This window comes from Oncorhynchus gorbuscha, unplaced genomic scaffold, assembly GCF_021184085.1.
Source record: "Oncorhynchus gorbuscha isolate QuinsamMale2020 ecotype Even-year unplaced genomic scaffold, OgorEven_v1.0 Un_scaffold_646, whole genome shotgun sequence".
In the NCBI taxonomy this organism is placed as follows: Eukaryota; Metazoa; Chordata; class Actinopteri; order Salmoniformes; family Salmonidae; genus Oncorhynchus; species Oncorhynchus gorbuscha.
This window is the reverse complement of record NW_025745752.1, coordinates 123,303-141,974: the sequence shown is the minus strand read 5'-3', so window position 1 is coordinate 141,974 and position 18,672 is coordinate 123,303. Positions and strand designations below refer to the sequence as shown.

Genomic DNA, 18,672 nt, shown 5'->3' with positions numbered 1-18,672 from the left:
GGTAGTTTGGGGGTTACTTACCCTCTACATCAGGGCTGAGGTAGTTTGGGGTTACAGGTCAAATGTCAAAAGTTGACCCTCCCTACATCAGGGCTGAGGTAGTTTCTCTAATGGGGTTACGTACCCTCTACATCAGGGCTGAGGTAGTTTGGGGGCTAAGATACACTCCATCAGGGCTGAGGTAGTTTGGGGGTTACGACACCCTCTACATCAGGGCTGAGGTAGTTTGGGGTTGTGCAACGTGACCTCTACATCAGGGCTGAGGTAGTTTGGAGGTCACGTCACCCTCTACATCAGGGCTGAGGTAGTTTCAGGTTACCCCCCCCTCTACATCAATTCAGAGGTAGTTTGGGGGTTCAACCCTCTACATCAGGGCAGAGGTAGTTTGGGGGTTGTACACTCTACATCAGGGCAGAGGTAGTTTGGGGGTTACGTACCCTCTACATCAGGGCAGAGGTAGTTTGGGGGTTACGTACCCTCTACATCAGGGCAGAGGTAGTTTGGGGGTTACTTACCCTCTACATCAGGGCAGAGGTAGTTTGGGGGTTACTTACCCTCTACATCAGGGCTGAGGTAGTTGGGGTTATGTACCCTCTACATCAGGGCAGAGGTAGTTTGACAGGGGTTACGTACACCTACATCAGGGCAGAGGTAGTTTGGGGTTGGTACCCTCTACATCAGGGCAGAGGTAGTTTGGGGGTTACGTGCCCTCTACATCAGGGCTGAGGTAGTTTGACAGGGGTTACTTGCCAGGACATCCCTCTACATCAGGGCAGAGGTAGTTTGGGGGTTGACATCACTTACCCTCCATCAGGGCAGAGGTGACAGTTTGGGGCCTTACCCTCTACATCAGGGCTGACAGTTTGGGGTACAAAACCCTCTACATCAGGGCTGAGGTAGTTTGGGGGCTACTTACCCTCTACATCAGGGCTGAGGTAGTTTGGGGGTTACGTACACTCTACATCAGGGCTGAGGTAGTTTGGGGGTTACGTACACTCTACATCAGGGCTGAGGTAGTTTGGGGGTTACGTACCCTCTACATCAGGGCTGAGGTAGTTGCGGACTTCGTTCAGGATGAAGTTGATGTCTTCCTCCCTGGGGATGGGGTGGGCGGTGATGTCAGTGGGCGTGTCCGTCGTCCCGGCTATGGTCATCTTCTCCCAGGGCAGGAAGAAGATGACACGGCCGTCGCTGGTTGCCGGGTCCAGGAGACCCATGTTGTCAGGACTACAAGAACAGGGCAGAGGGAGGAGGGGCTATGGAAATGACAACTACATTTAGGAAGACCTGGTTGGTCAGCGCTGCTGAATTGAAATTCCCTCATTAAAAATAAATTACAATTTTCAATTCATGAGTTGAATTTCAATTCATGACCTAAATGTAACTGGTGTGAAGGTGTGACAGTGAAGGTGTGACAGTGTGGTGCTGTCCCTGTACTGTACCTGTAATAACCAGGGATAACTATGTGAACCCCAGCACTGGGCTGGCAGATGTTATGTGTTTTTCCCGTCGTCCATCTTCCTCAGAGAGTCCGTGAACGGTCCCGTGGCGTTAATGACACATTTGGCTCTGACGTCAAATTCATTTCCTGTGAGAGATCATAACTGTTTCAGTCAAAAACCACTGTCATACTGTGTCTTCGTGTGTGTGTGTGTGCACATACAAGTGTGTGTACCTGTGATAACGTCCCTGCAGCGCGCCCCACAGACCTTCTCCTTGCCCGTCCCTGCGTCTGTTTTCTTCAGCAGGTGGACCACCTCTGTGTAGTTAGCGATGGCGGCACCATGTCTGGCTGCTGTCAGGGCGATCGCCAGGTTCATACGAGCATCGTTATGCTGTCCTGTAGCGGGGAGGGGGGGGGGGGGGGATAGGAGGGGGTCGAAGAGAAATAGAAACAAAGAAGGAAGATTTCCTTAGAGGTGCTCTATGCAGAATTGTTCCGCCATTTCCTGGTTGTGAAAAATTTGTAAAAGTCAGCCAGTTTATGTGCCAAAACAAGCAATTATAGTGTAGAGAATCATTGTACCATCTAAACCGCTGTGAAATATATTTTCCATAAACAAAAATATAATATTTTCAGCTGTTTGAAGCTGGTGTACAAAACCCAAAGTAGAAAGACGCAAAAACTAAACTTAAGAATAGAAGCATAGAAATAGCACACACAGAACAGATCTACCGCTTCTTAGACTTTCTTTCACTGAGAATGACAGATCTATAACTCACATTTCTATGTGCATTTGGTCAGGTTGCCCAAAAAGTTAAATATTGCATCTTCAAGAATTTGGAACGGACCTTTGAAGTGCAGTGTGGCTGTGGTGTATCTAATGTGTGGGAATCCCTTGCAGGGGCATTTGGTTCATTGCTGCCCTCAAGGCCCGGTCCTAAGCAATGCCTGCTGGTGCTACTCAAATCACTAGTCAGGAGCTTGTGGGATGGGACAGCCAGCCAGGGCTGGGCTGTGCAGTGCTGGCTTGGGGTGGGCTGACGTGGGGCTGGGGTGTGCTTGGCTGGGCTGATGCCTCACATTAGGCAGCAGAAGGTATGACTGGAGACCCTGTCGTTAACCCAAAATATGATACGTCCAACAAACCAGTTTATGGTTGCTTGCTGAAAAAATACAACTACACACTTGTGCAGAATGAACTAGTAAGAATGAGGACTCCTGTCTCTGTGTGTGTGTGTGGGTGTGTGTGTGTGTGACCACACTGGTCTCCTGGGAAATGAGTAACGCTGGTGAAGTCTAAGATCCCACCCGGCAGGGTGAAGAACAAGAGGAGACAGAGCAGTCTGGCAGTCAGACCACGGTACTGCTCTCCTCTTCTCTGAGCCGCAGTAGCAGAGAAGGTCAGCTTTTGAAATGTCACGGCCGTGATTGTTCCAGACGGAATAATTGGAGAGAAAAGACCCCCTCAGCCTCCTGGGGGGGGGAGGGGTACAAACCAACCCAACAATGCTGCTTCAACCCAACACAAAACCCCTCAGAATATTCTCTCTGTTTGCTGTAGGACAGTCAGCACACCCAGAGACAATACACACACAAACATGCTGCCTGGACGAAATGTTAAGCTACAAATATGTTCTGCACATTTCAAATGAGCAATAAACAAAATGCATTAAAATAAACAAAATGCTAAAAAAATATCAGAATGCTAAAAAAATATCAGCATGCCTCACTCTTCCTTAGAAAGTCAAGTGAGTAAATGTGATGAACTGTTGCTCAGGTATCTGGCCTGGTATATTATCCCCCTCAGAGAAGAGGTTGTCTTTCCACTCTTGGAGAGACCTAGTAGAATCTAAATGTAGACTGACTGATTCAGATAGCCTTCAGACACAGAGTTGGCTGTTGTTGGTTTGAAAAAGAGAGGCCTCCAGTCAACTAATGGGACGCTCTCTGCACAGAGTCCACCCAGATAGAGCCGGAACATCTGATTGGTTGTCTCCGTGCCAATCCAGGCCACGCACACACTACACAGCCTTGGCCCAAGGCACATAGAGAGCACAAGCTGCTCGCAGACGCATTGGTTCAGGCATCAATGGACATGTGAGATCTGATGGCCACCGGCTGCCTTGTTCTTGTCTTGTTGTTGACTTGGGTCACATTCAATCACACCCACACTAAAGAAAAATGATTTTGTTACTGTTGGGAAAAAGGCAGTATTTTTATGAACATGAGTTTTGTTTTGTTTAATAACAGTGTGAATTCTTAATGTATGGCAAACCGGCCCTAGACATAGCCCACTTAGCAAACAGAAGAAAAGCATCTTGATAAATGAGACGGTTATTACCATCCTATCGGAGTATTACTGACTGAAGTGTTGGTATGTCCAACAACACTTATACATCTTAAGTCATTTAGCAGAGACACTGTTATCCAGAGAGACTTACAGTGAGTGTAACACATTTCGGACCAGTTACCCGGATCCAGACTAAACCTACTCCTGGACTAAAAAGCCCTTTCAATGAAGATAATAATGAGAAATACTCACCATCATAGTAGACGATGGCTCCCACCAGTTTGTCTTTCTTCAGCATGGGGAAGAGTTCCAGAGCCTTGTTCTTACTGAGGACATAACTGCTCTTCAGACACTGGCCTCCAGCTACCAGGTCGTACATCTTTATACCAGCCCAGTAGTATGGCAGCTGCCACCATCTATAAACAGATAGTACAGTACAACATCTTTCTACCAGTCCAGTAGTTCATCTAAGATGGCGCCGAAGGGGATGGCTGACGTTTTACATGCCTGTAACCAATTGTGCTATTTTGTGTTGTTTGTACCTTATTATTGAACTTATTTTGTACATAATGTACATAATGCTACCGTCTCTTATGACCGAAAATATCTTCTGGATATCAGAACTGGGATTAGATTTACTGCACTCCTGGGAACAGGCCCAGATCCTCTTCATTTGCATGAAGAAAAGACGGAGGAAAAGATGATGCAGATCGGGCTGCCTTTTGAGAATCCGTAGGCGAGCGAGTAAACTCCCACTGCCATCAATTCTACTTGCTAATATGCAATAATTGGAAAATCAAATTGATGACCTACGATTACGAATATTCTACCAAACGGACATTAAGAACTGTAATATCTTATGTTTCAACGAGTCGTAGCTGAACAACGACACGGATAATACAGAGCTGGAGGGATTTTCACACTGGCAGAACAGAGAAGCTACGACTGGTAAGACGAGGGGGGGGTGTCTTTTTGTCAATAACAGCTGGTGCGCAATGTCTAATATTAAAGAAGTTTCGAGGTATTGCTCGCCTGTGGTAGAGTACCTTATGATAAGCAGTAGACCACACTATCTATATTATTCGTAGCCGTTTATTTACTACCACAGATCGATGCTGGCACTAAGACCACACTCAACCAACTCTATAAGGCCAATAAGAAAATGCTCACCCAGAAGCGGTGCTCCTAGTGGACTTTGATGCAGGCAAACTTAAATCAGTTTTACCAAATTTTTTACCAGCATGTCACATGTGCAGCCAGAGGGGGAAAAAAAACTCTAGACCACCTTTACTCCACACACAGAGATACGTACAAAGCTCTGCCCCACCCTCCAGTTGGCAAATCTGACCATAATTCTATCCTGATTCCTGCTTACAAGCAAAAAGTAAAGAAGGAAGTACCCGTGACTCGCTCAATATGGAAGTGGTCAGATGATGCGGATGCTACAGGACTGTTTTGCAGCACAGACTGGAATATGTTCCAGGATTCATCCAATGGCAATGAGGAGTACACCACCTTAGTAATCAGCTTCATCAATAAGTGCATCGACGACGACATCCCCACAGTGACCGTACGTACATATCCTAACCAGAAGCCATGGATTACAGGCAACATCCGCATTGAGCTAAAGGCTAGAGCCGCCACTTTCAAGGAGCGGGACACTAATCCGGTGGCCAATAAGAAATCCTGCTATGCCCTCAGATGAACCATCAAACAAGCAAAGTGTCAATACCGGATTAATATTGAATCCTACTACACCGGCTCTGACGCTCGTCGAATGTAGCAAGGCTTGAAAACTATTACTGACTACAAAGGGAAACCCAGACACAAGCTGTCCAGTGATGCAAGCCTACCAGATGAGCTAAATGCCTTGTAAGCTCGCTTCGAGGCAAGCAACACTGAAGCATGCACGAGAGCACCAGCTGAACTGGATGACTGTGTGATAACGCTCTCAGTAGCCAATGTGAGGAAGACCTTTAAACAGGGCAAAATTCACAAAGCCGCGGGGACAGATGGATTACCAGGACTTGTACTCAAAGCATGCGCAGACCAACTGGCAAGTGTCTTCACTGACATTTTCAACCTCTCCCTGACCGAATCTGTAATACCTACATGTTTCAGGCAGACCACCCTAGTCCCTGTGCCAAAGGAAGTGAAGGTAACCTGCCTAAATAATTACCATCTCATAGCACTCACGTTGGTAGCCCATGAAGTGCTTTGAAAGATTGTCATGGCTTACTTCAACAGCATCCTCCCGGATACCCTAGACCAATGGTTCTTAACCTTGTTGGAGGTACTGAACCCTACCAGTTTCATATGCGCATTCACCGATCCCTTCTTAATTGGAAAAATAAAATATGATTTTTTCAAATTCAAAACATAGATATATATTTTACTGGTGCACAAAATGAACCGTGCATCACCATCACGGTGTTCAAAGAACAAAATCATCCAAACATGATTTTCACACAAAAACATAAATGAATATTTACTGCAAATCAGTGTGACTTCTGCTGTTGCCTTTCAGAGGCCAGTTCAGAAATGCGCGGCTTCACATTGGCAAGTGCCACTCATGTAATTTTCGCAACAAAGTCTGTTCCTATTCTTCGTTTTTATGTCCAGCATCCTCAAAAAGGATTGCTCGCAAAGATATGTTGTAACAAACGGTGTGAAAATCTCCAGAGCTTTCTTGGCAATAACAGGGTACGTTACCATTTGTTGACACCAAAACGTTGAAAGCGTTGTTGTTCTGAAGAGTTGCTGTTGAACCTGGCTCTGCTGAATTTCAATGATTTCATTTCTAAACGTGAACGGCTGTCTCACCCATGCTGGATATGACTCTCTTGTAGAGAAGTATCCGTCCAGTTCCGCGGGTACAGAAATGACTCCGATTCCAGATACATCTTCGATCTTACTTACACAGTCGTCCAGCAGGGGAAAGTGTGCGGTTATCGTTCTCTGTTCGTCGTTTCCATAACAGTAGCTTTTGTTGTAAAGCCTTCAGGTTTTCCTCCGCTTCGATGATGTTGACTCCACCGCCCTGCATCTTTTGATTGAGATGATTGAGAGCTGCGAAGATATCAGCCATGTACGCTAAAATGAGAATGAACTCCGAATTTTTGAAGCAATTTGCATGACAATGTTGGTGCGCTTGCAAAAACAGGGCTAATTCCACACGCACGGCAAAAACACGATTCAGTACCTGTCCCCGGGATAACCACCGAACGTTAGAATGGTACAGAAGTACCTCGAATTCAGAGCCCATTTCTTTACACAGCTCACTGAAGATGCGGTGCCTCAGAGCACTAGTTCGCACATAGTTCACGCATTCCACTACAATTTTTAATACGTTTTGATGCCAACGCATGCCTGTGCAGGATACAATGCGTAACAATGATGTGAAAGCCGATGCACCACACTAGCGCACCAAAACCAGACTTTCTTCCCAGCATGACTGGAGCTCCGTCCAAACAAACTGCAGAAACCATATCCCACGAAAGATTGTGGTCTTTGAAGTCATCCACAAGTTTCTTCACATCGGATGCCTTAGTTGTTGTTGTAAGAGGCTTACAAAATAAAAAAATATTCCTTTATCACGTCGTCCTTCACATAGCGCACGAATACAGCAAGCTGGCTTAGATTGGAAACGTCTGTGGTTTCGTCGAGTTGAAGGCTGAATTTTGCCGGACTTGAAATCAGATCTGCAACTACTTGAGCCAAGATGTCTTTGCTCATGTCCTCTATTCTGTCGCTGATGGTGTCATTTGAAAGAGGAATTTGGGATAACTTAACTTCCGCCTCTTTTCCCAGCATGATATTCACCATCTTTAACACAGCTGGTTTTATGAGTGTTTCACCAATGGTGTGTGGTTTGCCCTGCCTTATGATCAGGTAAGCTACTTCGTACATGCTGTGAGGATCGGTTTGTTGTACAAAGCCGAAAACAGGCAGAGTAGCCTTTTCATCGAATCTGGCTCTCTTCACCTTGAATTCAGCGTGTGTTCTTGTATTTTCCATCTCCATGCAGCTTAAGGAAGTGTTCTCTTAGTTTTGCCGGTGCTAGACTAGAATTGCTCAACTTGGCATTACAAATCATGCAGTTAGGACGCTGACTCCCATCACGTTCCGTTATACATGTGAATCCATATTGTACATATTTGTCCGACCACTTTCTTTTTTTGCTCGACATAGTAAGTATGAAGGGATTAAAATATTAAGAAAGAAATCACAAGTCGACTACTGAGCGCACCAAATTCCCTGCAGCACAGATAGGCCAAGCGATGTAGCGTGATCACCTGAAGCCAATGATGGCCAAGCGGGGCGTGCCATCACGAATCATATGAGTCGGATGTGTGTGTCTTCACCTCCGCCGAACCCCTGAGACTGACTCACCGAACCCCTGGGGTTCGACCGAACCCAGGTTAAGAACCACTGCCCTAGACCCACTCCAATTTGCATACCACCCAAACAGATTCACAGATGGCGCAATCTCAATCGCACTCCACTCTGTGCCTTTCCCACCGGGACAAAAGGAACACCTATGTGAGAATGCTGTTCATTGACTACAGCTCAGAGTTCAACACCATAGTGCCCACGAAGTTCATCACTAAGTTAAGGACCCTGGGACTAAACACCTCCCTCTGCAACTGGATCCTGGACTTCCTGACTACAGGAAACGGCGGGCCGAACAGGCCCCCATTAACATCAACGGGGCTGTAGTGGAGCGGGTCGAGAGTTTCAAGTTCCTTGGTATCCACATCACCAACGATCTATCATGGTCCATGAGGGCACTACAAACCTATGCAGTCCCCCTCAGGAGACTGAAAAGATTTGGCATGGGTCAACAGTTCCTCAAAACGTTCTACAGCTGCAATATCGAGAGCATCCTGACCGGTTGCATCACCGCCTGGTGCGGCAGCTGCTCCACATCTGACCGTAAGGCGCTGCAGAGGGTGGTGCATACGGCCCGGTACATCATTGGGGCCAAACTTCCTGCAATCCAGGACCTCTATAATAGGCGGTGTCAGACGAATGCCCATAAAACAGTCAGATACTCCAATCACCCAAGTCTTAGACTGTTTTCTCTGCTACCGCACGGCAAGGGGTACCAGAGCGCCAAGTCTAGGACCAAAAGTCTCATTAACAGCTTCTACCCCCAAGGCATAAGACTGCTGAAAAATGTATTGAATGGCCACCAGACTATTACATCAACCCCCTACCCCCCCATTTGTTTTGTACACTGCTGCTACTCGCTGTTTATTATCTATGCATAGTCACTTCACCCCTACCTACATGTACAAATTACTTCTGTAACCACGCACACTGACTCACTGACTCGGTATCGGTATCCCCTGTATATAGCCTATCGGTATCCCCTGTATATAGCCTCCACACTGACTCGGTATCGGTATCCCCTGTATATAGCCTCCACACTGACTCGGTATCGGTATCCCCTGTATATAGCCTCCACACTGACTCGGTATCCCCTGTATATAGCCTCCACACTGGTATCCCCTGTATATAGCCTCCACACTGACTCGGTATCGGTATCCCCTGTATATATCCCCTGTATATCGGTATCCCCTAGCCCACACTGACTCGGTATCGGTATCCACCCTGTATATAGCCTCCACACTGACTCGGTATCGGTATCCCCTGTATATAGCCTCCACACTGACTCGGTATCGGTATCCCCTGTATATAGCCTCCACACTGACTCTGTATATAGCCTCCACACTGACTCGGTATCCCCTGTATAAAGCCTCCACACTGACTCGTATCGGTATCCCCTGTATATATCGGTATCCCCTGTATATAGCCTCCACACTGACGGTATCCCTGTATATAGCCTCCACACTGTATCGGTATCCCCTGTATAATAGCCTCATTATTGTATATTCTGATTTATTGTATATAGCCTCATTATTGTTCATTTATTGTGTTACTTTTTATTATTTTTTTACTTTAGATAATTTGGTAAATATGTTTTTTTTAACTCTTCTTGAACTGCACTGTTGGTTCGTAAGTAAGCTTGTAAGTAAGCATTACACAGTAAGGTCTACACTTGTTTTCAGGGCATGTGACAAATAAAGTTTGATTTGATTTGATTTAGGAAGGCAGCTGCCACCATCTATAAACAGACAGTACAACATCTTTATACCAGCCCAGTAGACAGAGTACATTCAACCATTACATTTATATGTTGGTCAATTAGCAGATGCTCTTATCCAGAGTGACTTAAAGTCAGTGACCATTCGAGGTGACCATTCGAGGGTAACCATTCGAGGGTAACCATTCGAGGGTAACCATTAGAGGTAATATGTAAATACACCTGGTATAACTAGCTATCTGGCTATACGATTGAACATTTTAAAATGTGTATACATGTTTTAAACAACCACCACACACTCAGAACATTTTCAGTTGACAGGGTATAACACTCATTCTACTAACTGTGTGGACTCGTGTCTTACTTGTAAACAGGGAGCATGATGGGTAGTGGGGCAGACAGATGAGGGGCGATGTCTAGCAGGTTGGAGCGCTCGTGGAGAGCCTCTTTCACCATCATGTACTGAGAACGGGGGAAAGAGGGGTTCAGAGGTCAGTAAAATGGGTGGATAACATCTAACACATAACACAGTACTTGTTGGTAGAAGAGTAGGAGTATACCCGTAGCATTCACACAATAGCAGACCAAGGAAGGATTATGGGAAACACCTAGTGCCCTACAACCCTCTGAATCTTCCAACCTCTCAATCTCTTTTCAATGATAAAATGTCCACAACTGGGGAAAACAAAGCAATGTGATCACAGAGGGAACCAACTGTCAGGCAGCATCGGAAAAACAAGCCGTTTACCTGTTCGTAATCTAACTTCATGATGGCCTTTTGGAGGTATCGTACTCCCCCGTGGATGAGCTTGGTGCTCCGGCTGCTGGTCCCCGATGAGAAATCATTCCTCTCCACCAGGGCAGTCTTGAGGTCTAGGAGAGCAGAGACAAATCAAGACAAGACCAGGATTTAGACAGTCTGAAATATCACCTATATGGCACACTACTTTAAAGCAGGGCTCATAGGGTTCTGGTCAAAAGTAGTGCACTATATAGGGAATAGGGTGCCATTTCAGATGCACCCTCAGAGTCAGAGTTATTCAGGAGGCATTTGGTAGGTTATGACTTCCATGTGCTTCTCCTGTCGTCTAATATGCATGAAGGGAAAATGGCAAAGCATGCATATTGCATTGAGGGCCTCGTAATTTTGAGAGAAGAATAGGCTCGACTCTCCTGCACATTGATTGAAATTGAAATGTAATTGACCCCAACCAAAAAGGTTTTCCAAAATGGTGCAGTTCATGGGGACTCACTGCGTGTGACAGCGTCTAAGGCACATCCGGAGCCCGTGGCCCCTCCCCCTACGACAAGGACGTCAAACTCCTCAGTGTCTTGCAGGGTGGAGAGCTGAGCCTGTCTGGTTGGGAGCTCATCTTTAAACGGCTGCTTTAACTCCCCCTCCGCCGCTACGTACGCCAGCCGTGCCTGGACAACATGCAGGACAGGCACAGTTACATCTGTTGTTGTGAAGGCATTCTCTTTTGTGAAAGTGAAAATAATCAAGATTTGGCTCTGGGTTCAGAGATTAGTAAAAGCATAAAGAAATGTCTTAAAGCCTGGATAATCTCCTCTGGGATAGATGTGTCTACATTGTCACAACAACATTGTCACAACCATAGATATCGATGGTCACAGCAACATCAGGTACCCATATCGGTAAGGGTTGTAACCCACAATCCTATTCATACAGAAAGACCCCTGCTTGCAGTACTTAGATAATAACAATGATTCCTGGTGTCTGATTTGCAAAAGCACAAAAGAACTCAGGGAAAATAGAACAAAGTCAAATCAAGTCTGTTCTGAACTCAAGGATCATGGGGACAAGCAAGTTAAGCATGGCTGTCGTAATGAAACATTTGATTCATTTTCTATTTAGCATTTTATTCTCTAAATGATTACATCGAGCTGCTGCGATGCCACTTGGTCCATTTGACTTGCAAATCTGTGAATGAAACACGGGCATTTGTAATTTAGGGCCGTAACAGCAAACAAGATCAAATAATTAGTGTCTATTTCCATGGACGTGCATATTTAAAACACCCACAGACAATTAAGTGGCATTCTGCCCTGCAATCACGTTGAGTACATGGAGTCAGTCAGACAGTGGATGTCATGCAAATGTCCAATCGCCCACCGCCAGAAAACAGAAAAAAACGTGCAAGCTTGAAAGAGAGAAAGAGATTGTGCCCTTGTCACAGAGGAGACCAAACAGACATATTTATCCAATTAGCAGTAGATTCTCCAGGGTTAGTTAGTGATGGCCTCTGTCGTCCGCATGCCTGATTGCAGATTATTATAATTTTTTCGGAGGTGTTTCACTTTTGCTTACCCATTTATTCTTGTTTGGGAGGAAGGTGAGGGGGATGAGATATTATACCAGGATACAGAAATAAAGGTTCACATTAGGACAAAGGGTCACACAAAGGGTCTGATGCTTTAGACAAGTGACCTGGTATGTCACTAGTAATAACAGACCATTGAAATAGAAGATATACTGTAAGACGTATTTATATCTGTGGCGCTGACTAGGTTCAAAGGTCAAGAGATGCACCCGTTTCTCTCTTTCTAACGTTACCCACACAACTCCTTGGCTGTTTCAATCCCAGGTCTACAGTGATGCAGTGGTCACCTGGTCTCAGATCAGTTTGTGCTGTCAATATAGTCATTATCATGTCAAACATGTTCGGCACAAACAGATCTGGGACCAGTCTAATGATTTTTCACACAGCAGTTGCCCTATTAATAATATCAAGTGATGCATCGCCATGGAAACATCATGGAGGTGTATTTTGTCCAGTTCCCTGGAGTTTCAGATGCTATGTTATATGATCCACATGAGCTTCATCAGATTTGAATAAATGAAATATAATGAAATAAAATCAGGACTCCCATTCCTCCTCAGTGTTTTTTTGTTTGTTAGTCACCAAAATAGTGCTGATTATTTCACTGTACTAAACAAACATCAAAAGTCATGTTCCCTTCTTTATTTTTTACACAAATGAAACAAGGCATAAGAACTTCTCACGTCACATAGCTAAAGTCCATCTTACCACTTCATAAGGCAGTTTATGGCAAGTTGCGACAGAAAGTAAGCTATTTTATGATCAGGGTTGGTCCCATTGAAGGTCTTCATATTCAGGTCAACTTCACTCTACACAGCTAAAGTCCCATTGACTGTCTTCATATTCAGGTCAACTTCACTCTACACAGCTAAAGTCCCATTGACTGTCTTCATATTCAGCTAAAGTCCCATTGACATATTCAGGTCAACTTCACTCTACACAGCTAAAGTCCCATTGACTGTCTTCATATTCAGGTCAACTTCACTCTACACAGCTAAAGTCCATTGACTGTCTTCACATTCAGGTCAACTTCACTCTACACAGCTAAAGTCCCATTGACTGTCTTCATATTCAGGTCAACTTCACTCTACACAGCTAAAGTCCCATTGACTGTCTTCATATTCAGGTCAACTTCACTCTACACAGCTAAAGTCCCATTGACTGTCTTCATATTCAGGTCAACTTCACTCTACACAGCTAAAGTCCCATTGACTGTCTTCATATTCAGGTCAACTTCACTCTACACAGCTAAAGTCCCATTGACTGTCTTCATATTCAGGTCAACTTCACTCTACACAGCTAAAGTCCCATTGACTGTCTTCATATTCAGGTCAACTTCACTCTACACAGCTAAAGTCCCATTGAAGGTCTTCATATTCAGGTCAACTTCACTCTACACAGCTAAAGTCCCATGGACTGTCTTCATATTCAGGTCAACTTCACTCTACACAGCTAAAGTCCCATTGACTGTCTTCATATTCAGGTCAACTTCACTCTACACAGCTAAAGTCCCATTGACTGTCTTCATATTCAGGTCAACTTCACTCTACACAGCTAAAGTCCCATTGACTGTCTTCATATTCAGGTCAACTTCACTCTACACAGCTAAAGTCCCATTGACTGTCTTCATATTCAGGTCAACTTCACTCTACACAGCTAAAGTCCCATGGACTGTCTTCACATTCAGGTCAACTTCACTCTACACAGCTAAAGTCCCATTGACTGTCTTCATATTCAGGTCAACTTCACTCTACACAGCTAAAGTCCCATTGAAGGTCTTCATATTCAGGTCAACTTCACTCTACACAGCAGTCCTATCTGAGCAGCATAGTCTTGAATAAAAGTGGAACACATTCCTCAGTCTAGATAAGACATGCCCAGATGCAGGTTGACGTTTATTGTCATGAATCTTGTCCTGGAGGCAGAACTGAGCCATTTCCACGAGACAGGCCAGCTGGAATGTCAAAATTGGCTATTTAGTAAAAATGCATGAAAATAAAAATGTGCTTTTTGGTCTTAATTTAAGGTTAGGGTTAGGCATTAGGGTTAGCAGTGTGGTTAGTGTTAGGCATTACCAGTGTGGTTAAGGTTATGGTTAAGGTGTGTGCCAGCTAGTGACCACTTTGCAGAGCTGCCTACAGTACATTAGTCATCCCAATAAATGCCAACCTGCTGCCCAGATGGGCGTTCCCTATAGACTCCCAGGAGCATACCCTGCCATTGTCAGATGCTGTCCCAGCATTCCCTAGTAGACTCCCAGGAGCCTGCCCTGCCATTGGCAGACGCTCTCCCACTCTCAGTACTATCTATAACCTGCTGCAGAGGGACTCTGAGGTGTAATTTACAGGTCCTGACTTTAGAAACAGACTTACCACAACCTTGGCAACATAAAGATGAGATTAGAAAATGTTATTGTCCTCAATGCAGCATACAAACTCAAAATCCATACAAGTATGAGAAAAACAAGTTTACAAAACACAAGCAGATTGTGTGAAATGCAACCCACTACATCATCTCAATGTCCCAGGCCTACCTGTGTCTTTCTGTATTCCGACAGTTGTGATAGGCCCAGAAGAGCAGCGGCCGCCCCGGTCCCGATGATAGCTGTCCCTTTCAAGGCCTTCCGGAACGCCATTGATGCTGTTCCTGCAGCACAACACACAGCAGTGGACCGAGTTAGACACACTGGGTTATATTGCAATGACATGACAGGTGATCATGTGGAGAGGGCGTGGCAGGAGGGCAAAGAGCCAATCGGCTAGGGCCAGGTGCTGAGGGACAAGGTGGGGGTAGGGGGGCATGGGATTCACAGGCTGAAGTAGTGGAGGAGAGTGTGGGAGCCCTGGGAGTGTCTGTGTGAGACACTTGGATGACTGCTGACTTTTCTTTAACATTCTTACTTGTCTGACAGTTAATTATTTTTTACAACCTTTATTTAATTAGACAAGTCAGTTAATACAATGACGGCCTACTCCAGCCAACCCCTAACCCGGACGACGCTGGGCCAATTGTGTGCCGCCCCTATGGGACTCCCAATCACGGCCGGTTGTGATACATCCTGGAATCAAACCAGGGTCTGTAGTGACGCCTCTAGCACTGAGATGCAGGGCCTTAGACCACTACGCCACTCGGGAGTTAAGACGACACCTGGTTCACCCACTCAGGTGCCGTGACATGATGGCCACTTTCTCTCCATCATTCTGACAATCTGCTTAAAATACTTTTTTTTCAATATATTCTAATCTACAACTGAGCAAACATCATAGTGGTGTAAGCATGCACACCAGCAGCTCTTGTTTCACTAGGCCAGAGGTAATGATTTCCCTCATAAGATGAGGAGAATTTTAAAAATGTCTGTCATTTTCTTATCTGTCATGAATGTAGGTAGGAAAATCATAAAATCAAATATATGATAATAAGAAAAAAAGTACATGTAGTATGACATCGTCGTGTTGATCCAGTGAATGTGCTAGAGTGCGGCAGGTAGCCTACAGTACTAGTTAGAGTTACCCCAGTAACCGGAAGATTAAGCAAGGCGCTCTGTACTACTAGGGCTGACCCGTAAAACAACACATTTCACTGCACCTATCCAGTTTTCGTGAAAATAAAACATATTTTTGTATTATTTGTTTTTATTATTAATACTCAGCATGATTAAGTATAGGGGGGATGAATGGGGAGGGGTCTCACAGCCTCGCCCACGCAGAGAGACAAATACATTATTGGTTTCAGAATGGCATTACTTCCTGGTGACACATCTCCAACGTAATACACCAGGGCCAAATCCCACATGACAGCAGCCGTTTCCTCAACTGAATGACAGAAAATGAAGAAATTACGCAGGGAACCACATGAATTAGAGACATGATCACGCGAGATACATACGCCACCATCCACATAACATACAGTAAATCCCTCTAATACAACATTTTAGCTTGAGACTTGTTGTTAATGACAACAAATACACATGCAAGAACAGTGACAGCAACTCATATGAAGGTTCCGAGTGTTTACACAAAAAACGACAACGTGAATTTAGAGGACAAACTAACTTAGCATTTGTTCCAATTCTTATACGTTACATAAAAATAAAAAAGTCAATCCATCCCCATTTCGGTGATACTTGTTATCCAATGCAAATGCAACAGGAAGTAAATATAACTGTATTTCACAGTGCTTTTATTCTATAGAAGGGTGTCAAATAAAACAGAATGCCGTATCATCATCCTAACAGAAACAGAACAGAAAACGTTGAAGGTGCACTGGTGAGAGGGTTCTAGCAATACGTATAATGCCGCATTGACGTTCGCCATGATATTGTCTGGCTCGCTGCCAGTCACTCAACTTTTCATATTATCAATATAACAAGAAAGAAAGGGCACAAATATGTATTCTAAATCGTTCACTTACTGATTTTCTATGTTCAATTGATGATAACGCCGGGTGAACGGTGATACAACTCTGACAGCCAGGAGAACCAGGAAGCAAAGATTAGTTGACTGACATATGGGTAGACCAATGGGATTACACAATTATCCAATCAGGTTGGAGAGGGCGTTGCTATAATAATAAGGTAAGTGAAGGGCAAAAATGCACAACGTTTCCTCAGGAATCCCCATCCTCAATAGTGCGGGGTCACTATGGTGCCACAAGTGTCACCAGCCCTAGTCATTATTTTACATGATTGTTGTTTGGTATCTTCGTACATACCTCTATATTTTGCGTAGGCTGCTGTAAATGCAACTATGCATATCATTAAGTTAGTTGTGAATTGAGGTGAGATTCTTATTTGTTTTTTTTTGCAATGCTTTCATCAGGCATTTCGTCAACCCATATGCGTTCATGTGTATTATTATGTGATGCTTTTTTTTTATCATTCATGTATGATGATGTCAAAAAAAAATAAACATTCTATTCTATTCTATTAGATTCTGTACGCTATCGTGCGTTTACAGAAGTATCTGAAACATCCATCCTTGGAAGGGATTGGTGCGCGTAATGCTCGATGACGTCCAGTGTCTTTGGCACGTGGGCAGTGGTATTCCGACTCCGAGCCACATAAACAAAGGCACATTGTCAGTGTTAACCGCGGCCAGTCTAGTAGCCAGTTGGGGATGTGCATGGCCATCTGCCCCGTTCTCTTCACAATACTACATTTGCACTTGGATATGGATACAGCGGAGAAGATGTAATCCTCTAAATGTATGTATTATGTATTGTGCACCGGGTGACAGTTTAAGGTATTGGTTTAATTGTCTTAAAATTCACATTTTGTTTTCAACAGTATAACATTAATGTGATCAGAAAGTAATGACCTGCTTATAAATTAATATCTTTACAGGTTTGTCAATTTTTGTGACCGATTTTTTTCGAATTCTTTAGCAGGGAGCAACATCGAGTGGATATTATCATAACTCCAGGAAGTGATTCGGGCATTGTGTCTTTGAAAATAGTCATACAACTGAAGGTAAGACCACAACTAATGTTGGAGACGTTGCGCCTATTATAGATGCAATGCTTTTGCTGTTGGCACTTGTTCTAGAGAGTGGTGACAGAATAGGCTAATCATATAAGTCTCGTGCGCTTTTACGCAAATATTCTAATTTACTTGCAATGCATCTGCATTGGATGGGATTGTGGCTTGACAATGAGATCGATTTATATAACTATGTCTCCCTCTCTCATTATAGCAGCTATGCCGTGCGTCCAGGCTCAGTGCGGATCGTCGCCTCAGGGAGCTAGTCCCGCTTCGCAACAGAGCACAAGCAGCTTCCACGCCGCTGGAGAGCACCACAGCCATAACTGCGACTTCCTAACGCCCGAGTTTGTCAAGTTTAGCATGGACCTGACCAACACAGAAATCACATCAGCCACTATCACCAATCTTCCAAATGTCGGTGTTTTCGTGGACAGCTACTGTAACCATTCGAACTATGACGTCAAACCCCTTGTCTATTCCAAATGCCCCATCTGGGGAGCAGTCATCCATCAAAGTTGAGGACATCCCCATGTACCACCAGCAGAGTCACCACCACCAGCCGCACCAGTCCGATGAAATGGTCACTCCCTCCGGGTCCGTTTACTACAAGTCCCCCTCTCCACACACACAGACATTCCAGAGTCCACCCAGCCATGCGTGGGATGATTCTGGATCTCTGTACAGTTTTCACCAGGACTACTTGGCGGTGGCGCACAGAATGGAGCAGCGGAAAAATGCCATATCCAGATTATCCTTGTTTCTCTCAAGCATTCCCAAACCGGTAGTCCTTTGTCGACGTGCCAGATGAGATTTGACGGGTCCCTCCAGGTGTCCGTGAACCCGGATACCTCAGGCAGGTATCATGGCTTGGAGAGCCAGGGCATCTTTGGTTCCAGCTCCCTAAGGAAACAGCACAGGGTGGGTTCCCCTATTCGTTCCAGCTCGGTCACGGACATCACTTTATGGATAACCAAGCACCGTCGCCTCCTAGCCAAGGATCACCCACCA

General features: G+C 44.8%; 1 protein-coding gene and 1 pseudogene across 1 annotated transcript in view; one reads left to right on the top strand and one right to left on the bottom strand.

The window, feature by feature from the left end:
- LOC124019665 (glycerol-3-phosphate dehydrogenase, mitochondrial-like) overlaps window positions 1–16,696 on the bottom strand; it is a 28,527-nt gene extending 11,831 nt beyond the window's left edge. Inside the window, 10 exon segments of the mRNA XM_046335071.1 lie at window positions 1,034–1,227; window positions 1,443–1,507; window positions 1,509–1,588; window positions 1,676–1,840; window positions 3,987–4,150; window positions 10,208–10,305; window positions 10,592–10,716; window positions 11,097–11,268; window positions 14,719–14,831; window positions 16,596–16,696. Coding sequence (XP_046191027.1) covers window positions 1,034–1,227; window positions 1,443–1,507; window positions 1,509–1,588; window positions 1,676–1,840; window positions 3,987–4,150; window positions 10,208–10,305; window positions 10,592–10,716; window positions 11,097–11,268; window positions 14,719–14,820 — 1,165 coding nt within the window. The 5' untranslated portion in view covers window positions 14,821–14,831; window positions 16,596–16,696.
- Window positions 16,697–17,272: 576 nt separating this feature from the next.
- Window positions 17,273–18,671, top strand: LOC124019647 (annotated as a pseudogene).
- The last annotated feature ends 1 nt before the right edge of the window (window position 18,672 follows it).